The sequence below is a fragment of the Acinonyx jubatus genome, chromosome C1, assembly GCF_027475565.1.
Source record: "Acinonyx jubatus isolate Ajub_Pintada_27869175 chromosome C1, VMU_Ajub_asm_v1.0, whole genome shotgun sequence".
Taxonomy (NCBI): Eukaryota; Metazoa; Chordata; class Mammalia; order Carnivora; family Felidae; genus Acinonyx; species Acinonyx jubatus.
The window spans coordinates 208,560,864-208,587,261 of record NC_069381.1 but is presented as its reverse complement, the minus strand read 5'-3'; the positions used below and the strand labels follow the sequence as shown (position 1 = coordinate 208,587,261).

The following is a 26,398-nucleotide window of genomic DNA, read 5'->3' as shown; positions in this document are numbered from 1 at the left end:
CTGGGGTGGCTGGTGTGGCCAGGCACTACACATGTGTAGTGACAGCTTTTCTGGTGCGTCTTCACTTTCCACCGTAACTCTCGGTCTGCTGGCATTCTCACACCTGCAAAAGAAAGACAGCTTCGCTCGGGTAGTAGAGGGTATGAGTAAGCCTTGCTTTCAGGATCACGGAGCTCTGGACTTGGTCTGGGTTCATATTTGCTGCCTGCATCAAGCTCTCTTTTTTGCCTCTGGCCTGATGTTGTCAAACGATGATTTATTTCTCTGGTTTTGCTTCTCAGTCCACAGGCACTGAGTCACAAATCCATGGGGATCCCAACCAGCTTATTAAGCTTTGCGCTAACCTCCATTCTACCTTCTTAAAAAAGTCAGTGCAGATACACCGTTTCATCCATGCTTCTGTGGCACGGGACGTGGGAACTGGGGGGGTTTGCCTTCCCAATGCCTATGTTAATACAAAAACCCTGGGTCTCCAGCTGGAGCTGAAACCCATAATATTTCAAGCCTTTCATGCCTGTCGGCTGCCAGCCATGGGACTTCCTGGACTGTGAACGGTTTTTATAGGTTATAGGTTTGTGCCAAATGACTCACCAAGTCTTAATAGGAAAAGTCGGCAGTCTGTTTGCAACACCTACTGCTCAAGTATTTACGGCCAGAATTTTTATTTTGCACGTATGCTTTCCTTTAACAGGAAAGAAAATGGTCTTTAGTCAAACCACTGAGGTGAGAAATGCAAATTTCATTTGCCACTAATCCCAGTGAGGTATTAACTACAAAGTCCATTTAAGACCTTTAGTGTTAATATTAAAGAGGACAAGTGGTAAAATAAACAGTTAATGGCCCAGAGCCCACCATCTCGCTTGCTCTCCCAAATGATGCTTGACCACTCCGTCCCAAAGATAATGACTGGACCCCCTTTCAGCTGCTCTCCGCTTCTCATTGGCACCAGGGGAGGCGACTTTGGCAAAGTCACCGTTTTAAAAGGACTGTAGTGATGGCAGGACGTTTTATTACTGTGTTAATGAGCACAGTGTGGGGTTGTGGGTAGGGCAGAGTGTTTGCATGGTTTTGTGCAAGCTTAGGGGAGGAGGAGTAGGGAGAGGCAGAAGGAAACCCAACTTTTATTTGTCATCGTAACTAGTTACTTGAGGGTGTTAACAGATCTCTGGATAATCTTTGGAGAAAGTTTCCCTTCATTATCGTTTTCAAGCTCATTAGGGAAATCACCAGATGTGTAGCAAGTAGAAGTGGGCTCTCCAAGAGTAGCAGTAGCTTTTTCCTTCTTCCCTTCCTCCCTCCAACACTCCTTCCCTTTCCCCTCCCTCTCTTCCTCCCTCTCCTCTTCCTTTCCCAGCATCTGAATTCTAAGGTGAACTATGTAGCATCCTTGAAAGTTTCTGTCGGGGACCACAGTCTCCCCTTTGGATGCTGAAGTTGTCAAAGGCCTGCCATCATGTAGTTCCAGATGTCCTCCATGCTGCAGAAATCTTGTCTTTTCTTATCAACCCCACCATGGAAATATCATGCCGCGACTTGTTTCAGTTAATTCTTCCAGTATGACTCTGCTGTGGTCTGATGTCAACACACAACCGAGTTTATACCGTGAATATTGGCCCGTAAAGCTTGGTTCTGGCTCCCTGTTCTCTCTCTCTGTTTCCTCTTCCTATGTGCCCTTCCCTGTCCCAAAAATGCAACACCATTTGTATTCAGATGAAGCCCAAATTTAAATATTCAGCCCTGATGTTTCTGACTACTCATGTCCTATGTCCAGCCACCAGCTTTTGACCACTTTATTTGGAAAAGGGGTCTCGTCACAATCTCATATTTAGTCTGTTCACAACAGAAATCTTGATTCACTTGCCCAGTACGACCCCCACAAGGTTGCTTACTGTATGTATGATTTTGTCCTTTCCCTCATATCCCACATCCAATGTATATGAAGTCTTATTGGTTCTTCCTCCAAAATGTGACCTTTGAAAAAGCGTAAGTCACGTGCTTTTCCCCTGGTTAAAGCTCTTCAATGGATTCCCGTTTCACTAAGTTTCACGAGATGCCCTCTGATCTGGCCCTTCCTGCCTCTCTGTCCTCATCAAGATGCTGGCCATTGACACACTGATGTCCTCATCCGTGGGTCACACTGACCTTCCCATCCGTGTGACGCATGACCTCCTCCTCCATGAGACACGTGACCTTCTTAGCTCTCTTTGCTGGCTCATTCTCAGCCTTTAGAGCTCATCCTGAATGCGGCCTCCTACTTGGAGCTGGGTAAACGTCTGCTGCCTGGAGGACCGATGAATTCAGCTTCCTTCCGTCCCACACTGCAGCCCATCCCACCCATCCCCTGTGCCTACTTGCTCACTGGAGCACATGGTCTGTCCACGTAAAGTGGCCCAATATTTCTGCCTCAGAGTCAGAATCATAAACTTGGACCGTACACAGTGATGATTGAAATATATGTTTATTCATGAAAAGTTTCAAAGAACTCTAGTTTAGCATTTGTTGTGGTTGGAACAAAGACTGTATTTTCTCTTGAGACTGGGAGGGTGATAGAGTGTAATCAGAAGTGGGAGAATCCCTGAAACTTTTGCTGGAGGGCCTTCATTTTCTTCCTTCCTTCCTTCCTTCCTTCCTTCCTTCCTCTCTCTCTCTCTCTCTCTCTCTTTCTTTCTTTCTTTCTTTCTTTCTTTCTTTCTTTCTTTCTTTCTTTCTTTCTTTCTTTCTTTCATCTTTATTTTTGACAGAGAGAGACAGACAGCAAGCTGGGGAGGGGCAGAGAGAGAGGGAGACACAGAATCCCAAGTAGGCTCCAGGCTCCCAGCTGTCAGCACAGAGCCCGACGTGGGGCTCGAACTCACAGATCACGAGATCATGACCTGATCTGAAGTCGGACACTCAACCGACTAAGCCACCCAGGCGCCCCTGGAGGGCCTTAGTTTTTTTTCTCCACTTCTGCTTTGTTTTCCTGTGTTGGTATTTCCTTTCCTTGGGTCTCATGCAGTTTCCGTCTCGAGCTTTGCTGTTCCTCCTCTGTCTTCCTCATCCTTCCCTCCTTCCTTCTTCTCTCCTTTCTTTCTAAATCTCGTCTTTCTTTTTCCTTTGCTTGTTGTTAAGTTAAACCAGGCGTTAGTTAGCTAGAGCGACCCCCAAGGGACACCTGCTACATGGCATCATTCTGTAGTTTTTGGAAAGACCATCGAAGACGCAGGGGCTGACAAAAGGCAGTCGCAGGGCAGCTCCACAAACAGAACCAGAATGGCATCTTCATTCCTACTTTGCGGGGTTTTCTCCACTTAATTAGTTGGCCTGTGGATCTTAGAATTCTGAAGAGGAGGACAGGCTTCTCTCTGCAGGTCTGTATCAAGAATTATATTATGTGTATTGATTTCATGCTATGAAGGAAGAGTAAAAGTAGTGACCATCTGCTCTGCATTTCTTGTAAGTATGCTGGAAGTGTCCATCAGTTTGAGTGCAATGTCAAAGAAACCACACTGGCTTTTCAACAACTTTCAAATGATCACTTATAAAGCCCCAAAGAACTTCCTTTTTCTAAAAAAAAAAAAGTGAATTCTATTTCATTTCAGATTCTTCCTGCTGCCCCTTTGTAAAGGGCACAGCTCCTGCTCTTGGCATGTGGGATTTCCTGAGGGCAGCTTTGCTCTAACCCAGCTGCAGTTTGATGAAAGTTAAATTGGACAGTATTACTTTTCATTATGAGCCGCTCTAAGCATTTTCCCTGAGACATGATCAAAGGGAGGTGCCAACAACTTACTGAAATTTCACTCTTACCTGGAAGGAGCTGGCAGGCACCGTTGTCGTGTGAGCCGTATATTGTTGAAAATAGCGTGCATATCCTTTTGACTCCCTGTGGGGGGTTAGGTGACATAATTAGGAATTACATAGTAATATGTGGTATGCTGTTGCAAAGATTGATTTCTTTAATAGTTTGCTAAAGTATTTTAGGGCCAGAATACTCCCGGTCTTATTAAGCAAATAAAGCCAATATAGAAACCTTTATCAGAGGTGTCTCTAAGAACTTCAGAGACTTAACGATGAGCTAGAGAATAGAAATATTGCCTAAATAACAGAGTCACCTGGACTTTCAAAAACAGATGCGTAAAACACGCTTTCAGAGGCTCAATGCGTGCCTCTAATTCCAGGTGATTTACCTTCGTAATAATATTACTCATGTTACTGAAATTAGTTTTTGTACCAGACCAGTGGTTCTTAACTAGAAGCAATGTTCGAATTACTTAGGGAGCCTTTTCCAAAAACATGCCTGCCAGAGGTCCCCCCCAGACCTGAACCTCCCAGATTCTGAACCACTTATGTTGGAACGTTGGCAGTGTGTACTTGGAAAAAGCCCATGCAAAATGATGAAGCTTCTGGTTTCAAAACTGGTTAGGCATCACTGCTCTTTTTTTTTTTTTTAATTTTTAAAATATTTACTTGTTTTTGAGAGAGAGAGAGCGCACGCGTGCGCGCGTGCATGAGTGGGGGAGGGGCAAAGAGAGAGAGGGAGACACAGAACTCCAAGCAGGCTCCAGGCTCTGAACTGTCAGCACAGAGCCTGATGCAAGGCTGGAACTCATGAACCACGAGATCACGACCTGAGCCGAAGTCGGACGCTTAAGCAACGGAGCCACCCAGGCACCCCAAGGATCACTACTCTTGACTAGAAGAAGATGAGCTCAGAACAAAGTAAATTGTAAGATGCTAATGTAGGGGTGGAATCGAGAGACCAGGTGGCCCCCAGAGGGGCACAGGCAGGCACAGGACAACAGCATCTAAGGCGATGACTCAGTGCCTGGTACTCCTCTTCCTTGGGCATCAAGTATTTTCCCATGACGCTTGGCCTTTCTTAACAGGCCGGAGGTCTGAATGGCCGCTAGTCACATGCTGTATTTGTTTGCCTAATATTCCATTTTGTTTTGCTTGTCAGACTCAGATGCTGAGTTAAATAAACTCATGGTCTTGTAGAAAGAATGTTGGTAACGTTTTACTTTACATTTCCTATTGTCCCCTCCTTTTTCTTTTTTTTTTTTCCAGGTTTTGTGAATGATTCCATTACTAAATCCATTGTGGCTTTGCGCTTAACTCTGGTGGTGAAGGCCAGCACCTGCGTGCCGGGGGAGAGCCATGCAAATAACTTGGAGTGTTCAGGAAAAGGAAAGTGCAGTACGAAGCCGTCAGAGGTAAGGGGATGCCTGGTAGCTCTGAAGCCGATATTTACATAAATACATATATCTATGCTCATATATTGCTACGTATCTATCTATGTGTCTATCAAGAATGACAGGGAGAGACCAAGTGCATTTGCTGAAAGAGTCCCTCAAATTTCTGGTTTTGATTGCACATTGGTATGTAACATATAGATCTTCAATCTCCACATAATTTTTATTTTTTTTAAATTTTATTATTATTTTTTTTAATGTTTATTTTTGAGACAGAGAGAGACAGAGCATGAATGAGGGAGGGTCAGAGAGAGGGAGACACAGAATCTGAAGCAGGCTCCAGGCTCTGAGCGGTCAGCACAGAGCCCGACGCGGGGCTCGAACTCACGGACTGTGAGATCATGACCTGAGCCGAAGTCGGCCGCTTAACCGACTGAGCCACCCAGGCGCCCCTCCACATAATTTTTAAAGTAGTGATAATAAATCTGTGCAGTGCCAGATTTTGCTTGGGTATAAAGTAGAGATTTTATGAGAAGAAATAGCCATCGTATCTGGTAGCAGAATCAAGAGAAACGGAAGACAGGAGAGGTGAGCAGGCTCGTTAATTTCCCAGTGATCACAGAATCCCCTCCTTAAACATTGCATTCCTCCAGCGCCTATAGCAGAGTTACAAAAGCAAGAGAAAAGCACGAGAAGGAACAGAGAAGAGGCTGGGACGAGAAGCCTGACGTTACGTTTGACCTCTGTGGGCCAGTGTCATCAGTGCTACGGCAGACCTGAGTCCTGCTCTCCTTTTTCTTTAGTGGCTCGGGTCACATGGGCCTGGGGCTGGGGCTGGGGCAGGGGCAGGGGCAGGAGCTGAGTACAGTTCCTCCTCCTTGTTTTTGGGTGATTGACAGGATGTGGGAGGCAGACCTGTAAAGGACTGTGGCCACTGAGACCCACTCCATCACTAGAGAGCTCCATTAAAACAGGTGGACTGCGGTCTTTTGCAGGTGACCTGTGGGCTGTACCCAACGTCCCGGGAGAGGGAGACTCTGCCCTTTACGAGGGGGCCTGTTCCATTAGGGCACATGTGTTCCTCTCACCACCTGCCTCCTTGCCCGTCTCCCCAGTTCTGCACGTTTGTCCACTGGAATTCGTGCAAAGTGAAGTGGGTCCCCCAAGTCCCAAAAGAGCATGATTTGTTTTATTTATTTATTTGTTAATTTCATTTAATTTAAAAACACTTTTTTAACATTTTATCTTATTTTTTGAGAGACAGAGCACGTGCAGGGGAGGGGCAGAGAGAGAGGGAGACACAAGAATCCGAAGCAGGCTCTGGGCGGTCAGCACAGAGCCCGATGCGGGGCTCGAACCCACGGACCACGAGATCATGACCTGAGCCAAAGTCGGAGGCTCAACCGACTGAGCCACCCAGGCGCCCTGAGCATGATTTGTTTTAGACCAGTGTTAAGGGCAGCACAGGTAAACTTGGCCCCGTGACGCCTCCCGTGGGAATGCCAGCGCATTCGGCGGTAGCGGTGTGAACTGGGTGAAGGGAGCAGGGGGGACCGGCAGGTGGGTGTTGGAAGACACTTTCACGTGTTGCTCGCGTCATCTTGGAGAACCCACGACTTTGATGTCTCGGGTGCCGTATTACAGTGGTGTCAGTTTCCCGTTTCCTTGTAAGATCGTCCTCTGCAGAAGGCAGAAAGACCTGAGAAAGTAGTGGGAGCAATAATTTCTGCTAAATGGTTGGAAAGGAACACGAATGTAAACCAAAGCCAAAACGAAATCCCTGGTGGAGGGGATGGTGCCCGGCATGAGTCCAGGAGGCAGAGTGGGATTTCGTTTACAAAGCCAAGCCTGCCCTGCAAAGCCCATTTTCTTCCATCTTGGCCAACTTGGATCATTTTTCTCTTCGTCTCTTTCCTGAGGGGAAGCTCCATTTATCAATTTATTTTTTTTTAACATGGTTGAAGGTGAAGTTTCAGCTTTAATTTTTTTTTTTACATTTTTAAATGTTTATTCATTTTTGACAGAGAGAGAGAGAGAGAGAGAGAGAGAGAGTGAGAGAATGGGCGGGGGAAGGGCAGAGAGAGAGGGAGACACAGAATCTGAAGCAGGCTCCAGGCTCTGAGCTGTCAGCACAGAGCCCAACGTGGGGCTCGAACTCACGGACCGCGAGATCACGACCTGAGCCGAAGTCGGACGCGTAGCCGACTGAGCCACCCAGGCGCCCCTATCAATTTATTTTGTGGGGAAAGTGAAGAAGTAAAGGCTATTGAGGGTTTTTCTGTGACAGTCGATGCTAAGAAGGGGTATAGAACCCGAGAAAAGATGAAGAAGCAGTGGACAGCTTATTTGCTGAAGATGTTCCAGAAGAGATGAAGCGTGAGAGACTGAGGAAAGCCAACCACTCCAGCTGGAAGAGTGTCAGACCTCCCACGCGCAAAGAGGAGACACAGCGGTGTTCCCCAAATTCATTCCTACTATTCCCAATGAATAGTTCTGAGGCCTGGTTAGCCCCCAAGAAGACAACAGCAGTGAAAGAGAAATGTCTTCAATGGGGAAGGGAAGGCTGTTCTTGGAAGTTGGGACCGACAGAGAGGTTGTTTCCTTGTGAGCTTTCTCCTATAATGGATGCCCCATCTGGGGAAACTTTTTACCCATAAAGCAGCCACCATGTTTTCTGAAAACATGCATGTTGCCGGCTTGCAGCCCTCACCTGTAGAACTGATTCACCGAAAAGGCAGCAGAAGCATTTAGCACCTGGCAGGTAACTTGGCAGACCTTGCCAAAGTGCTTCGTTTTTCCTGCAAAAATGGCTCAGAAGCCTTCATGAAGAATCTGTGCTGATTTTATTTAGCAGGCCATTTCAGGGGAAGTGCGGCTTCCTTATGGGGGCCGGCTCTTTTGAGGGGCTCTGAGTGCCCCCCCTCCCCCTGTGCCCCCACCTCCTGGGTCCACACCAGGTGCTCATAAGGTGTGAGGCCTCTGCTGTTGTCCCTTCTGCCAGAGCCTGCATTTACCTTCAGGGAACTGAAGGAAATTGTGGCCAGCCTTCTTACCTGAGCCATTGTAATTATCCCTGGTGACTGTAAGCAAATGACTAGGCTGGAATTACCATATCCATTTATAGACCCACCACATTGTTCTCTTGGAGAGAGCCGTCTGGAAGCCAGTCTCCCCGTTCACAGAAAGATGGCAGGAGTGGGAATGGAAAGTTGACTCATCTTTTTTGAATCGACTTGAGTTCCCGTGGCTGTTCGTGTTTGTCTTCGTGACTTAAAACAATGACTGAAGAGTAGTTTGCTGGCCATAAAAGACTGTTGCTGTCAGGTTTCCTTCTTTGTGCTGTTTCCTAAAATTAGGAGTCATGTAGTCCAGTCTTCTACCTAGTGCAAGAATCCACTCCACAGTACAAAACACAAAAGAGCTCTACTGGACGGTTTAAAGTGATTGTTGCTAATCACTTTTGTGTCTTTATTAGGTCATCCATCACAGTAAGAGCACTTCTGTTCTGTCCATGCCACTGTCATTTAGTAATGGACCTCGTTTCTTTTCTGTCAGATGCGCTTCGGCTGGAGGCCTTTCCACACTCCCAGTTGATGGGTGGTCTGCAATAAAACTGTGGCTCGCGGCTCTTAGATAGCACACCATCCTGGGAAAGTCTTTTTATGTGTTTACTGTAGCATGGCCAGGAGCTCTCAGTGTTTGAGAACTGCTTTCTTTACAAGGGTTGATTCTGATCTTTTCTTCTCCTTATAAAAAAAAAATGACTGTGGTCACTACTTGTCTTTGAACTCTATCACCAAGTTTGGCTGCTGCCGACTTGATAATTCCCCAATTATTTTAAAGGTGAGTATCGGATCTTCGCTGGTGTGGACCTTAAGCCTTCTTCAGATCCAGTTAGGTTCCATGGATCTTGTCTCTTAAGAGCAAGAGTTATGTATTAGGATTATCCAGAGAGACAGAACCAATGGGATATATTATATATGTATGGATGGCATATATGTTCTTATCATATCATATCATATGTATACGAATTAAGGAGATTTATTTTAAGGAATAAGCTCACTTAGGAATAAGCACATTGTAGCGCCACTCATCGTAGAGTCTTGGTGAGTCCAAAATCTGACCAGGGAAGGCCAATGGGCTGGAGACTCAGGAAGGAGCTGCAGCTCTACTGCAAAGGTGTCTTCTGGTGAAACAGGAAGAGTGGATGTTGGGGATGAAGTCTGTACAGGCTGACCGTCTGTTGCAGAGTTTTCTCCTGCTTAGGGAAGGAAGGTCAGCCTCTTGTTCTATGCAAGCCTTCAACAGATTAGATGTGGCCCACTCTCATGCTATGAGGATAAACTTCTTTCTTCAGAGTCCACTGATTTAAATGTAAATCTCATCCAAAGACGCTCTCACAGAAACATCAAGAATAATGATTGACCAAATATCTAGGTGACATGGCTCAGCCAAGTTGATACATAAAATTCATCATCACAAAATTCTATTTTTTTCTCTCATTCACTCTTGCCCCCTTTCTGTCCAGTTGTGTTCCTTGTCCACAAGTGAAAGGAGTTGTTTTAAAATTTTAGTTTGCCTAATATTTGAGGGTCTGACAAAAAAAGTCATATTCTAGGTCCCTCACTCAGGTTAGGATGCCTTTTATTGGGCAGCCAGATGATTCTGATGCAAAAGTAGATTGTGGAACATCATTCTGGAAGTAGGGGTCTCAGGTGCTTATCATTTTCCTGTTCTCACTGATTCCTTAAAGCAAATATACAACATCTTTTTTATTCAAGGATTTCATTGTTAATAATGTTATGGTCACGTGGAGTTAATAAAAAAAAGATAGATGTTGATAGGTGTTATAATGGTTCAATATCTGTCTCAGAGTTTTCTTTTTGTTGGCCCTGGCTCTGGTCTGTATTGATAAGTAAATGGTGTCAGTCCTCCATTCTTAGAAGGTTCCTTAGGATTCTCTCTAGCTCTTGCCTTGGGAATCTATCATCCTTAGGCTGTTTGAATTGGATCCTGGAGCTACCTACTCAGACTTTGTTTTGAGTGAGAATTGAACTGGCATCATGTCTGGGAGCCATTCCCAATCCCTTCTGGAGCTGTGTCCTAATTCACTCTCCAGATGTGGGCCTGTACATGAGAAAAGCACTGGCACGTTGGGCTCCTGAAAGTTCCCGACCTTCTGTTACCTCCCTCCCTACTCTTGGAAGTCGAAGGCTCCAACTCCAGGAAGTCCTAATCCTTCTATAGCCGAGTTCTTCTGGCTAAGTTTGATATGTTGGAAATAATCACTGACCTTAACTGGTTTCTTTGTCCCTGGCTTGATAACACCTGCTGTCCTTGTTCCACAGCCCATGTGGCCTGGGTAGGAGATACTATCCTTCCAGGAGTCTGTCTGCTGTGTATCAGCACCCCTCTTTATTTTTTTCTGTTTCCAAGGATGTGCCTCTTTATCAGGGTTCCCAGTAAGTTCCCATTTCTGAGGTTTGTTTATCTGAGATCTCATTCCCAGGGCAAGGTGACAAGCCTGCCCTAAGCTGGGTGCATGGACATCCTTTCCAGCTTAAACCTCGGCTCCCTTCACTGTCCATTCATCCCGCTGCTGCTTCCCCTACATCCTTGTGATTTTGATTTTGCTCATGCTGTTCCCTCCATCTGGAATACTTATCTGTTGCACCACCCTACCCCAGCCCTCTGCTCCCTGCCCTTCCACCTTGCTAACTATATTTCAGGCTCTGCCCCAAACCTTCTTCCTTCTGGAAGCTATCCCTAACTCCTGCTGCAAACCCCCTCTTTCAAGCCTGGCAACATTTTATTTTTCTAATGAGACACACTACCTTTGATTTGTGCTTATATTTCTTTATGTGCATTATCATTTGCATGCGTTTCCCTGCAGAGTTATTGCCTGTCTTGTACCTGCTCCTGCCTTAGGTTCTGGGGCGGACACATCTTGTTAGAGAAGACGTGGCCTCTGAGGAGGAGTTGGGAGGTTGTGGGGCGGGATGCCGAATGAATCGTGGATTAGAGTGTGGGGCGATGTGTGCCATGGGAGGGACCTTTTGGAGAGAAACATCTGACTCAGCGGTGGGATCACCGGGAGCTTCCCCGGGGAGGCTCTGATGGTGAGTTCCTTGACATTAGAACCTGTCTGGTTCCTTCTGTATCCACTGGAACAACTTAGCAGGGTGCTTTCTGCATGGGAGATGCTCAAAAACAGCCCGTGAACGGAACAAGTAAAATAAACAAAAGCACAAAAACATGATGGAAAAATCAAAACCGAGTTTTGAGTTAGATACGTAATTTGAATTATATGTTTGGTAACCATTAGGTCCCGGGAAAGACCTGGTGACTTTGAGTCGGAAAACATTCTGGGATCTGAAGCCCCCAGACGGCGTGACCCAGAACGTCACAGGAACTAACCCCTTAGGGGCATTGTGAGCAGCGTTGCCGTTCCTCTCCGTTTCAAGAAGAAATAGGTCGGAGTAAACCGAACCGGCCGAGCCTTTGATGACATCGTCTGTCGGTGGGCACCTGTCAACAGGCTCCTCTCTGGGTCAGGAAGGAGCGACGGACGCTGCAGGGGGCAGGAGGGGGTGTCGCATGCTTTCTTTCATCGCGTCTCCGAGAGCTAACGTTTCCACCGCCGTTAGTTGCAAAGCCTAAAGGCCCTAAGGAGGCCTTGCAGGAAGAGGGACGCAGGGGGCGTTTGAGGAAGAAGTGGGGAGGTGGGGAGAGGGTGGGCAAGGAAGCCCGTCAAGGAATCCGAGGAAGGGCATTCGCCGTGTCCTCAGCATCCAAATAGCGCCTCGGCAAGCCTGCTGTGGCGCTCCTTTCTCCCGGCTGGGTCGAGTGTGTGGCGGGGTTAGGCCCCCACGGTCTGGCGGCACCGTGGCGGAATTTCTCCTCTGAGTGGGGCACAGGACCCAGCAAGAAAGGGTCAAGGTGGAGCAGCGGGTGGAAGGCTACTTGACGAAGCCGTTGCAACGCATGGCATCGTACGGCGATCTCCTGATGGCATTACAGAGAAAAGGGACGAATTGATTCTAAGACATTCTTCCAAGGAGGGGGGAGACTTTTTCTTGACTGAGTAAACAGCTTATTGCCAGTGCTCAGTAGACATCTTTGAACCGGAGAATGGAGGCTTTGGACTGAATGCCAAAGCGAAGGTGTCTGACATACGTTTATTTGCTAATGAGGGTTGGGTGATCTGTCCAGCAGATTTTCCTTGCAGACGCTGCATTGTGGACCTCTGAGGGAGAAGGTACTTTTATGGATAATAAAAAAAAGGATAATAATTATTAGACACATATTAAGCACAGGGATCATAAAAGGGAGCGCAGTCCAGCCCAGCTGTCGCCTCGTCAGTGGTAGAGGATAAGCGGGTCCAGAGTTTCATTGACTCATGTCTGAATTATAATTCTTGGTACTAATGTAATTAAAAAGCCATTGCTGCCTTTTACGTTATAAAACAGAAGGATGATCCTATCGTCGCCCACATAAGAAACAGGACAATGTACGTCATTCTATTATAACTTAAAGAAATAACTAAATTTATGTCCCAAAGGATAGATGTTTCGTCTCGTTTCTGTTTGGCATAAGCTTTCTCCTGAAGGTTGAAATGTATCTCTCCCTGACAGCAAACAGTTGTAGAGGCCTTGTTGTTGGCATCCAGATATATCAGGGCAAGGAGTATATCACCGGTGACATTTCCAGGGTCAAAGAATTGAGAGCGGAAGGTGATTTTTAAAGGACTCCGCACCTGTTTTATTTTTAACACCAGGTAGCAGAGGCCTAAGAGAGATTTACGATTTGTCGGAAGCCAAGAACTAGTTCTCAGGAGGGGCAGGACCATAATGGAGGGACATTGCTGGACGTCTGTCCGGGGCTCCTCCCACTGGGCAGCCCCGCGTCTCCTAGAACATTCAGCATTACTGTGAGCCTTATTGTTCGTGTCCTGTCTCCATGTAAAGGTTCACTGTCCACTACAGAGAAAGCCAGGCATCGCCTGGTTTCAGACTTTCCAAACGATGTGACCTCAGGACCTTTTGGCGAAGCCCCCCGTCAGGTTTAACATACACAGAGATTGTGCGGGGATCTTGTTACAATGCGGATCCTGGCCCTGTGGGTCTGGGGCGGCCCCGAGATGGGATGGCATGCCATCAGAGATCAGACCTCAACATGGGAGGCCACCGCACTCAAGACCTTTCGGAGAGGCTTGGAAGATTCAAAAACTTCCATTGCATGGTTTAGGGCATATACTGTACTAGGGGAGTAAGCTCTCGGTGGCTCTTTTATTCTAGAGCAAACTTTGAGAAAATCACAGTACAGGTGAATCAGGTAACTAACGCAAGGAAAGAGAAAGTCCGTACAGGTATGGCATGCGGCCCTTTACACGTTGCCCAGGCACTAGTTTTTGTTTTAGATTGCTTCCTCTGCACCGTTTTATTGAGATATTAATCGACATACAACATTGCGTTAGGTTGAGGGGTACAACATAACGACTTGATACAGGTATATATTGTAAAACGACCACCACAGTGAGTTTGGTTACCATCCATCACCTCCCTTAGTCACAGAAGTTTTTCTCTTGTGATGACAACTTTTAAGATCTACTTTCTTACTGACTTTTGAATGTATGATACATGCTGTACATCTTAGATCCCCAGGAGTTACAAGCTTCTGGTTACAAGATGAATAAGTTCCAGCAACAGGTTTTTCTTTTTTTTTTTTTTTTCCAGCCCCTGAGGTTTGCATTCTTTTGGTTACAACTCTTGGTCTTTGCAAAGAGGAGAGAGAGTAATTTCTAACTCTGTATCGGAGACAGATGACTATCATTCTTAGATTTTAATTAAAGACTTTTTAGAACACAGAACTAAGGCTCTGCCTAGCACTGTATGCCTGAGAGAAGAAAACCACCACTCTGGAGCCTGGTGGGCATGCTCTCCTCTCCCCTAAAATACTTATCTTCTTGTCCTATTTTACGGTCCATAAGTCAGCGAGCTGAGCGTGACCTCCCGGAACGGGGCCGCTAACTGGCTGTGCCCGCCCTCGGAGGGGCTCCCTGTGGGGCGGCACATTGTCACTCCTCTTTAGGGGTCTGAAACCATCAGCTCTGCTTGTTTACCACAAAAGGAGTTTATTCCGCTTATCATTTACCTTTCCACGTTTTTGTTCCCTCATCCGTCATGAGCACCACTATGTGTCAGGCACGGAGCTGCACTCTAACAAAACAAGGATGAAAGACAGTGCCAGGGTCCCTGCCTTCCCGGTGCTGGAAGTCAGAAAACTGACTTTGGAAATCACTGAACTTGACCCTTACCCCATGCCCAAAGCTTCCCCAGCTTCTAATTAAATACCTAGCCAGTGCCCATTTGAGGGGCTTGGCACTTCTTCCAGATTTTGAGGGAAAAAACAAAAACAAAACACCCTTTGATTGCTTCCTCACCACGGTTTTCCGTCCGAGGCAGCTGCTCCAGATACAGCGTTCGTATAAATGTAGTCCTCTGTCCTCTGCCTCCCTGTAGCCTGAGGAGATCAGAGCTTTAGTTTGATTATGAAATTTGCCCCATTCCTTCTGTGACATCGTCTTAGGTTTTAAGAATCGATTCTGGCTTTGCAGCTTAACCTTCTGAGTTGGGGAGCGTTATGTGGATTCAGAATGAACATTGTGTGTTAGGGTTTATAGTACAGGACAGCTTTCCCAGACTGAACAGAGACCCCCAGCAGGCTTTGGGCATGCAACTAATGTCTCCATGGCAGGCACAGTTGGGGGGGGGGGTTTCTCCATGGTGTTAGTGGAGATCTCCTGGTCCTTCTGTCCAAAAATAGCTCCCTGCTGGCCTTCCCTGTGCTTTTTCTTCAGGGATTGGCCCCATTTTCTGCCTGCGCTGAGTTACAGACCCGCTGGACAAATTTGCCCCCTGGATGCAGTGTTTGTGGTTTCATTTACAAAACAGTTTGGCTCAACCTAGCACAGTGGTTTTTGACTTTTTTGGTCTCAGGATTCCTTACAGTCTTAGGAAGCATGGAGGACCCCCAGAGTTTGTTTATTGCGTTTTATCTGTTGATATTTATCGCATTAAATTAAAACTGAGGAACTTAAAAATATTATTTCATTTAATTAGTAAACCCATCGTTTTGTGGTAACATAAATTAACACCTTTTAAATAAAAAGTAACTATATTTTCCAAAGCAGAAAAAATTCAGTGAAAAGAGAAGCATTGTTTTCGTTTTTACAAATGTCCTTAATATCTGGCTTAAAAGAAGACGGCTGGATTTTTTTTTGCATTTGTTTTTACATCCAGTCTATTGCAATGTGTTGTTTTGGTTGAAGTGTATGAAGAAAATTTAGCCTCAACAGATACTTAGTTGGAAAAAGGAGAAGTGTTTTAATAGCAGTTTCAGATGATTTTGGATATTTTTCTTGAACATAACATTTGACAAGTGGCAAATTCTTAAAGGTTAATTGAATGCAGGAATCCGAAGTCGCATCAATGAACTCTTGTACTGTTAGACATCCCATTGATACATCCTATGTTTTGGATCTTCTACCCATGAATGGATTTTAGAACTTCACCCACTGGTTACTTGGAAAATACAGGAGTCCCACAGTTTCCAAATGTTGGACATTTCATTTCATTATACCACAGCACAAAAAATCACATCGGTGATTAATTTCAACTCTAATCTCATCAGGGAAGGCTTGAAGTATTGGAAATCGATCAAGCTCATAATGGAGGATAAAAATTTTCCAAAATTCTAATTTTTCCTTAGAAGTTTGAGCTTTATCCCTGATAGCAAAAACTATTGGTTGTTTTACTTGACAGGCTCATTTCATTCGAGAGAAAATACCTGCTGAGTGGCCAAGTTTGAATAGTTACAGTTCATCAGTCATTCTTTCGAGGAAAAAAAGGTGTCCCATGGAAAGTGGGCCAGTTCACGACTCAAACTACTGCACAGGGAGTGTGTTTTCTTGAGGCAAAACCCCTGGCCTTGGGGGCCCCAGTGCAGCCAGAGGGCCCTATGCACACCTCCCATTTACCATTTTGTTACAGAGACCATCAAAAGGACATGCAGTCAAGGGTTGCGAGTTGATAACATTTTAACTTTTTACTTCTTCGTCAAGGACATTCTGAGTGCAACTGGCATTTTTCCCCCTGCAAATGCTTGATGGCGGTAAAGAGGCATTGACTGCTGCCACAAAGTGTCTGCTTTGATTTGTGCATCAACCTCTCTTCTCACTTTTGTTTTGCACCTTTAGTACCAATTTGAACAGAGTGAAAAAGACACACGTTTTAATTCTATCATAAGATAGTGTTGGCCTCATGGAACCTCTCCCCAGAGGTCGGGGGAGTCCTGCCCTGGTCCAGGCCTTGCCTCTGACGTCTCTACGTTCTGCACATTTAACCTATTTTTCTGCACACCTCCAGGCTAGTTTTGAACAGTCAGCTCTTTCTGTCTTTGACCTTGAAAACCACTTTGCAACTTTTGTCTTTCCTCTGAGATGACTCTCTGAATGGCTTCTTTGTAAACAGTTCTGGGTCACTTTGCTGAAGGCAAGTTTGACAAGTCCTCATTTTTTGTGTGCCCCTTGACCTTTACCCTCAGGGTCTCAGACCGTTCCCACCCATACCTACGCCCACCTTGAGACCAGCAGCACCCGCCGCCCCTCCCGCTGGGGTCCCCAAGGCAGAGCCTTGTCCTTGACTTTTTGTCCATTGTTCCATCCTTGCCAGCCTCTGGCAAAGAGCCAAATCAAAAACAGAGCGTTTCTTGAAATCCTGCTTAAAAGATAAAATAAAAGCGGGCCATTTACAATTACAGAAACCTAAACTGGTTAAAACCAACCTTTCTTGTTACAAGCTCTTTAGGTAGTGAACAATAATGAGGAAATGGAACAGATTGCTTTTCAGAAAATCAGCCTATTTCATTGGGAGAAGAGCCAAGAATTTGCTCCTGGATCTTGCCGTGAGGAGGGCAAGGACAGCGCTGGCATGGAGAGGAAGCCAGATTATAGGGAGCACGGAAGAGCTTGGGTAAGCAGTGTGCCTTGCCTTTCTGCTTAAGCTTGGCACTGACCAGAGGGAGAGAGCGTGATGGTACTCCAAGTGGGAAACTGAGTCAAAAGGAGGATTTTTGCTTCTAGACCTGTGGACGCATCGCGTTGATGTAGGCCAGAGCAAGAGACTGGCTGATGAGGCAGTGTGGTTGGTGGGGTATAATTAATGGATGAAGTTCCTGCAGGGGATAGTGTCAGGAGAGGTGCAGGAGGGCTTTAGACAAGGGGAGGAAAGCTCCCATCTCCGAGGCCAGTGATGTCAGGCGCAAGCAGTGAGAGAACTCTTAAAGTCATGTTTTTATTGAGGCGGAATTCTTCTAGTAGAGAATTAACCATTGGAAGGCGAACAGTTCAGTGGCATTTCGTACATTCGCAGTGATGTGCAACCAGCATTTGTGAAAGCTGAAAGGAGAGTAGGGCCACCTGTGTCCAGGGGTTTTAAAATGGAGTCAGGAGGCCCTGAAGGAGGTGGGCCTCGTGCACGTCCTCACCAGTGGAACCGGGAGCTTTTGACCTGGGCCAAACTGCAAATGTCCCAAGGACTCGACCTGAACACCTGAAGTCTGCTGCAGGAGAAGATTTCACTTAGCGATGGCCTTAGTAACCACTTACATTCAGTTAAGATTCGTTTTCTGCCAACATCCATCAACGTTCTTTGTAAACAACATGTACAGGCTTTCCCTTTTGTCTTTAATGTTTGTTTATTTTTGAGACAGAGAGAGACAGAGCATGAACGGGGGAGGATCAGAGAGAGAGGGAGACACAGAATCTGAAACAGGCTCCAGGCTCTGAGCTGTCAGCACAGAGCCCGACGCGGGGCTCGAACTCATGCACCACGAGATCATGACCTGAGCCGAAGTCGGACGCTTAACCGACCGAGCCACCCAGGCGTCCCCCCTTTTCTCTTTAAAAACCCTTGACTTTTGTTCCCTTAGTGGCGGGTGCAGTTTGGATTGCTGCCGGAATCTGGGCTCCCCGAACTGCAATTCTGAGGCCCCGAAGAAAAGCTTTTGTTTTATTTTAGCTCTGCCTCTTTTCTCGGTTGACACACCCTTATCTAGTTTCAGGGCATTTTCATCACCCCAAAAGGAAACGCTGTACCCATTAGGCAGTCACTCCCCATTCGATCCCCCTGCCCTTGCTGACAACCAACCTGGATTCTCTCTCTATGGGTTTACCTGTTCTTGAGATTTCATAGAAGTGGAATCATACAGTATGACCTTTTAGGATGACCTTCTTGCTCTTGGTGTGTTTTCCAGCTCATCCATGCCATAGCCTGTACGAGTTCTTCCTTTACACTGTTGAATAATATTCCATTGTATGGCCATGCCACGAGTTGTTTACCCATTTACCATTGATGGAAATTTGGATTGTTTTTCAGTTTGGGGCTATTGTGATAGTGCAGCTATGAACATGGGTGCCCAAGTATTGTGTTTGAGTCCCTGTTTTCAGTTCTTTTTGAGTGTATAGCTAAGGAGTAGAATCGCTGGGTTGTATGGTAATTCTGGTCAAGGCAGGGTTGGGCCCAGGATATCTGCTCAATCCCAGGTTATCCTTTGCCACCTTGGTTTATTTCTAGGGAATATATGGTAGAGAGGTTTAGAGCAGATGGTACCCTGATACTGCCTTGACTGGAAGCTGGCCAGGAACCTCTCACCTCTGTGACAAAGGGGCAAGACAGGCATCACCCCCCAGTTGTCACACTGTCATGAGCCATCCTATGGGTTTCTTCCTGCAGACTGTCTTTTCCTTGTCCTCCAGGAATAACCCCCAAGAAACTTGGCCCAAACCTGAATGTCTGTTACTCATCAGCAGCAGTGAACTCATCCCGTACTCGACTTCCTTTCACGTAATGGGCATTGGAAGCTAAGATCAGCATTTAATTGAGCCATAAGCATTGTTCTTCCCCAAGTTCACACTGGAGGAGAATTTCCAGTTTAATAATTCTGCAGTTACAAAGGATACTTCCAAGTCAATAAGGGGCAGAGGCGCTGGCTTCAGAGGGAATGAGAAAGCTCTCCCTGGAACCCAGCAGGTGCTCAGTGATGGATACACAGAGGGAGGCTACCGCAGGCCCCCAGGGGCCATTGCTGTGAAGGCAAGGACCCTCCTCTATATGACTTTAGGTGGTTTCCACACGATTCTGGCCTGAAAATTCAAGCCGTGTCTTAACCTTAGACAGAGCTGACTATGTGATATGTGCACGGGGATCTCATTCAGGGCTTGAGGGTGGAGGGAAGGGCGCAGAGAGTGCTGGTGTGACAGTCTTCCAGGAGTCCGCAGAGGTCATAGCAAATGTGGAATGTTCCAGCATTTTCCAGAATATAAAGGTCATTAGTTATGTAGGACATCAGAACCGTCGTTTATACATCTCGTTTTTGCAGTCCACAACATTCTGGCAGGAAAGGGCAGGAAGAGGAAGCACATGAAGACAGAAAATACTGGTGGCAGCTTACACAGTGCCATTTATACATTCCATAAATAATTATGCGTGTGTGTCTAGATGTATATCTATGGAAAAACTTAAAAAGTTTCGCTTTTTCTCTCTTTATTTTATGTCTACATTGTAGTTTAATAGCTGCTCTCCTCCTAACTTTACTAAGATGATTTTGGTCTTTCTTTCCTACTTGCTTTTTTCATTTCTTCAAATGCTTTCTTCATCACATTTTATTTACCTGTATCCATTTTCTTTAAAACTACCTGGTCTCGATTTAATTTGGTATATACTGAAGAGCTGGTGAGCAAAGTACAAAAGGTAATCACCACCCAATAGTGCCAGTAACAAAAAGTCAAACAGAGCCATTACAAATCAAGCAAATTAACACAAGGGACATTAAAGGTCAGTGGAGACTGAATTATAACAGCAGTTGAAGTGGGGAGGAAGCCACCTGCTGAGGAAGTTTTGTAAGGGTCTGGAATGGAAAGAGAGCCTACAACAAGATGAGTGGCAAATGCCACGGTTGGTTTGAACTTGGATTTGGTGAAGGGCAAGGCTGCCCCACAGGCCAAGGTCACAGACTGTGGGAACTCACAGTGTAATGTGATCACTTTTCTTCAAGTTGGAATTATCTTCATTGATGTTTCAACCAAAGCTTGCTGCTCTATTTTGGGGGTTTCTTTACACATGGAAGATTTGGGGGATTACAAAAAAAACGGTACCATGTTGTGATAGGTAACATCGGAAGCAGCTGCCAAATGTGACTTTTGCCTGCAGGGCTTTTTCAGGTTGCTAAACTAAGTACAAATGTTAAGTATGAGCTTCCATATTTAGATTAGTACAATATTATACGTTCCATTTTCTACTGAAAGAACAATTCATTTTGCAATTAATCAGATAGACTCCATTAAATTCAGCTTGGTTGAAATTCACAGGATGGAGACGTGAGTTGCATTGCTGTGTCCTGATAGAAAGGATCTTCCGCTCACCACAGCCCTGTGATGTGGACATTTTCTTCACCCAAATTATTGGATGTGGATATAGAGACTCTCGGGAATTAACTTACATGATTTCAGGAAAAGCTGAAATTTAGGAATTTTATAGTACTTCCAAAGGCACTAACATTTAGCTTTGTTTAGAACGGTAAGGAGCCTATGAAGGCATTATTTTTGTCATCTAGCTGGAGAGAGAATTCAAGGCTACAGCAAATACCCATGTGTTTAAAGAGAGCGGTTCCTGTATTGGGTCCAGACGATGTCAGTGTGGACTTGCACGCTTGTACAGACCATTCTGATGACGTATGAGGCTTTGTGGCTCTGTGGCAGCCGGTACACATGGAGGCAGATCAGGGGGGTCAAGGTCCGACCCTGCTACTCAGTGATATTGAGTCACTTAATCCCCCAGAGCCTTCTAGTCACAATGATGTGCAACTAGCACCTGTGAAGCACCTGTGAAGCTGAAATTAAATGGTCACTTGTGTCCAGGGGTTTTCAAATGGAGCCGGGAGGCCATTAAGGAGATGGGCCTTATCCCAATGATGGGGATGATGACAAAGCCCATGTCACAGGGCCGAGACACAAACAAGACCTGGCATTAGCACACATCCATATAGGAGCTGGAAGATGTCCTAATGGAAGGTGAAATGAGATCTTTTATGTGGAAGCATTTTATAAAGTTCTTTACAAATAAAAGGTGGCACATACAATATGCAAACCAATGAAAATATCCTTCGTTGCCTCCCATCGGCAGCCATTTTCCTGTGGCCCTTGTGCCCTTGGCGCTCCAACCCTATTATCCTTGGAAGTTTCTGCTTCCACTCAGCCTGTTTTGAACTACCCAGGAACACTTCTGGCCTGCGCAACAGGTTTTAATTCACTTTAGTGGAAGTCATTTGGGGCTAGGCTCATGTTTAATTTCCTTCTCAGAGATCCAATTTTAAAGGATAATTGTTGGGACAAAGTTGATGCTAGAATTTCTGGATCCAGAGTCCCTAGCATAGGCTTTATACATTATCGTTTTTGTTTTGTTTTGTTTTGAAAACCGGTGCTATGAACAAATAAATGTTGGTGCAGTTGGCCACAGAAATGGGCAATTGGCAGTTTGTCTGTTACTTTTTCCCCATTGTTTTGAAGTGCTGCTTGTTACTTAAATTTTTTCTTCAAATTTGTATTTAAATTCTAGCTAGGTAACATATAGTGTAACATTGGTTTCAGGGGTAGAATTTAGTGACTCTTCACTGTAGCTAAATGTATTTTTAATTTTGCAGTTAAAAACTAAAGCTGTTGACAAAAACCAATTTTCGCCAGAAATGCTCATGAATATGTAATTGCTCCCCAAGGAGAACCTTGCCAAAAGGGTCTTCTAAAAAATAAGCAAAACCATGGTTATCAGCCAGCAGTAGTCGGAAGAAATAGATTTATTTTTAATTTTTTCTTTTGGAGGTCTTTACTTTTGAACTGAAGGTTCTTTATTTTTTAAAAAATGTTTTTAAAAAATAAAAGTAACTTGACACTGGTTTCATCTCGTTGCCCATGCTGCTGGACAGAAGGCCGTGGTCTGGGGGTGCTGCGCTGGTGTAAGATCCAAGGATATCTAGGGAGGTCTTTTCCTCTCCAATTCCCTTGACACACCATTCTGGAGGGATGCCTGGAATCCTGTTATTTGAGCTTGATTCCTGTGTAATAAAGGCATGATTTCCTATTTAAATGCAAATGTGCCTAAAATCGTATCAAGCTAAGGTTTTATCTATCATTAAAACTGAGTAATTTAGTTTAGTAAGGGGTTGGTTTTAGTAGGTGTGAGAATAGTAGATAATTCTAGGTGTTGGATATGAGAACAGGGAGCTAGGTTTGGGGAGGTGAGATTTGTCAGCAAATCTGAGCCCTGTGTTTGATTTTCATTTCTCCCCAGCTCTTAGACACAGGGAAGGCTGGTGGTATCTGAGCCAGTCATCTGAGACAGATGTTATGTTAAATAAACTGATTCGATGTCATAAATGACTTGGAGCCTTATTCCATAGCAAAAGCTCATTTATGCATCCCTCAGAGAAGACAGGAATTTGGGCCAGCTGATAGGACTTTTTTTTCTTTCCAACATGAGCATCTAAAAATTATAATGAGAAAACATTAGTTGAGATTGATTCCCATACTGAGGACTGTCCTCTGTGGTAGCCAGAGGACAAGGCGTATCGGCCTGTGTCAGAGCCCTATTCACATGAAAGAGGAAATGAACTTAATGTTTTGTTTTTGTTTTTGTTTTTTTTTTTTCCAGCACTTACATGGATCTGTGTTTAGCCCAGGGACTTCCACCTCTACATCCCCGTGACATGACATTTCATCATCCCCATCTGATAATGGGGGGATGGAGGTTTTGGGGAATTAACTGTGCATTTTCTTTTTCTCTGAAGAAAGAACCTCAAACCAATATCCTGTTCTAAGAATCCTACCTGAATCATGCCAGCATCAAAATGGTTAAAATATGATACATTAACCAAGTAAGTTTGAAAGGAAGATATGAGCAGTGTTAATGTTCCTATACTCAAAATTTGTATGCAGACTTTTCTTTCTTACTCAGAATTGGAGGATTAAATTATTACATGGAAGAGATCATTTCATGTTAATATTACAGATTAATAAAAATAATTTGAAAGCAAGCAAGATTCATCCTGCTTGTGAACTTAACTAATTCTGTTGCCACCCTGAGTTAGATATTTTGATGAGTTTCTTCTGGAAATTATTAGAATGATTCTTTTCTAATTATCTTGGAGAAACACATTTATTAGATATAACCTGCCTTTTTTCTCAGTATTAAAATGATGAAAGCAACAAATGTTTAATGAGATAAGATTTAATTAAAATGAATGATAGGACCTTCCCATCTTTGCTGGTTTCACTTCAATTTGTGTGCCTTTAAATTCAATAAAGTGAGAAATGCATTTGTTAAATCAGGGACTCTACGTAAAATCTTTCACAATAAAATGAAAAGATAGTTGTCGGGTTTTTTTTTTTCCTTTCCGAATACTGAGGAAATGTTTTTAGTTAAATTCCATGGTATCGGGGACAGAACTTTTGGAATTTAGGGTATGATACTTAATATTCAATATTTACATGTTCTTTCCTTTCTTCCTTCCTCCCTCCCTCCCTCCCTCCCTCCCTTCCCTCCCTTCCTTCCTTCCTTCCTTCCTTCCTTCCTTCCTTCCTTCCTTCCTTCCTTCCTTCCTTCCTCTCTCTCTCTCTCTCTCTCTCTCTTTCTTTCTTTCTTTCTTTCTTTCTTTCTTTCTTTCTTTCTTTCTTTCGTATGAAATTTGTTGTCAAATTGGTTTTCATACAACACCCAGTGTACATCCCAACATGTGCCCTCCTCAAGCCCATCACCCACTTTCCCCTCCCTCCCACCCCCATCAACCCTCAGTTTATTCTCAGTTTTTAAGAGTCTCTTATGGTTTGCCTCCCTCCCTCTCTAACATTTTTTTCCCTTCCCCTCCCCCATGGTCTTCTGTTAAGTTTCTCAGGATCCGCATAAGAGTGAAAACATATGGTATCTGTCTTTCTCTGTATGACTTATTTCACTTAGCATAACACTCTCCAGTTCCATTCACGTTCCTGCAAAAGGCCATATTTCATTCTTTCTCAGTGCCACGTAGTATTCCATTGTGTATATAAACCATAACTTCTTTATTCATTCATCTGTTGATGGACATTTAGGCTCTTTTCATAATTTGGCTATTGTTGAAAGTGCTGCTTATAAACATTGGGGTACAAATGCTCCTATACATCAGCACTCCTGTATCCCTTGGGTAAATTCCTAGCAGTGCTATTGCTGGGTCATAGAGTAGATCTATTTTTAATTTTTTGAGGAACCTCCACACTGTTTTCCAGAGTGGCTGCACCAGTTTGCATTCCCACCAACAGTGCAAGAGGGTTCCCATTTCTCCACATCCCCTCCAGCATCTATAGTCTCCTGATTTGTTCATTTTAACCACTCTGACTACATGTACATTCTTATTTCAATAGGAGAGAAGGGGCTGAACAATCGCCTTCACCTTGCACAAGGAAGGCTGAACTGATGCTTTATATCAGCTCTGCTGTGTTTTGCTTATTTGTTCAACATCTCTCTTGGATTGGGTTTGAGCCTATCCACAAGAATACATAAACTACTAAACAACCTTATAGAGGAGGAACACAGATGTGAGGATGGAGGCAAAGAAGAATTACAGGTCCCCTAAGAAAATAAAGCTAGGCTAGTGGTCCATGTACAGGGGAAGACCCGTGTACTGCTAAAGATTAGAACTGGGGCACACATGTATTTGTTAGCCATGGCCCATGAAAGTAATCCACCACACATGTGAAGGGCCCAACAGGAAGGAAGAGAAACAGGGAAACAGAAGGATAAAGAGAGAAGAAAGAAGGTTAAGAACCACACATCAGAGAATATCCGACAGGAGCCCTGTCATTAAGGTGAATGTCACACAGGTGGACTATCTCCCCATCTCTGGACTTTGAGTGTCAGATGGTGACAAGGGTCTTGAGCCCTCCATGGCTCATCCCCAAAAGGACAAAAGTTGCCACTCAGGACCGACCTAAGGAGAGACCCAGAGCAGTTGGAGTGTTTGATACAGTCAGGACAGGGAACCGGGGTTTTCTCTGTACGGGAGCAGGTGTTGCACCTTTTACCTGGGCCAGATACAGGCAGCTCCTGTGTGGTCACCACATCCATTTGAGCACTTGACCTTCCCAAGACTTGTGAATGGTCGGTGTGATCTTAATGGGAAAAAAGAGACTGGGTGTTTTGATGATCTTACCGAAGCCTGATTTCTTCCTCCCTCTCTCCCTTTGAACATCTTGTAGTTTCTGCTTTGAGTAAGTTTTATTTTTGAAAACGTTTTTTTTTCTTTCTGAAATTAAAAAAAAAATTACATCCAGGTTAGTTACCATATAGAGCAATAATGATTTCAGGAGTAGACTCCAGTGATTTGTCCCCTACATATAACACCCTGTGCTCATCCCAGCAAGTGTCCTACTTAATTAATGTCCCTTGCCCATTTAGCCCATCCTCCACCCAGAACCCCTCCATCAACCTTCAGTTCTCTGTATTTAAGAATCTCTTATAGTTTGTCCCCCTCCCTGTTTTTATATTATTTTTGGTTCCCTTCCCTTATGTTCATCTCTTTTGTATTTTAAATTCCACATATGGGTGAAGCCATATGACATTTGTCTTTCTCTGACTAATTTTGCTTAGCATAATACACTCTAGTTCCATCCACATTGTTGCAAATGGCAAGATTTCATTCCACATACATCTTCTTTATCCATTCATTAATCGATGGACATTTGGGTTCTTTCCATCCTTTGGCTATTGTTGATAGTGCTGCTCTAAACATGGGGGTGCATGTGTCCCTTCGAAACAGCACACCTGTATCCTTTGGATAAATACCTAGTATTGCAATTGCCAGGTCGTAGGGTAGTTCTATTTTTAGTTTCTTGAGGAACTTTCATTCTGTTTTCCAGAATGGCTGCACCAGTTTGCATTCCCACCAGCAGTACAAAAGAGATCCTCTTTCTCCGCATCCTCACCAACATCTGTTGTTGCCTGAGTTGTTAATTTTAGCCATTCTGACAGGTGTGAGATGGTACCTCATTGTGGTTTTGATTTGTATTTTCCTGATGAGGAGTGATGTTGAGCATCTTTTCATGTGTCTATTGACCATCCGGATGTCTTCTTTGGAAAAGTGTCTAT

The 26,398-nt window shown here is 44.6% G+C and overlaps 1 protein-coding gene across 1 annotated transcript in view; it reads left to right on the top strand.

Annotated features, from left to right (window-relative positions):
• DNER (delta/notch like EGF repeat containing) overlaps nt 1-26,398 on the top strand; it is a 312,842-nt gene that overhangs the window by 161,640 nt on the left and 124,804 nt on the right. Inside the window, exon 5 of the mRNA XM_027048560.2 lies at nt 5,047-5,192. Coding sequence (XP_026904361.2) covers nt 5,047-5,192 — 146 coding nt within the window. The remainder of the gene's footprint in view (nt 1-5,046; nt 5,193-26,398) is intronic.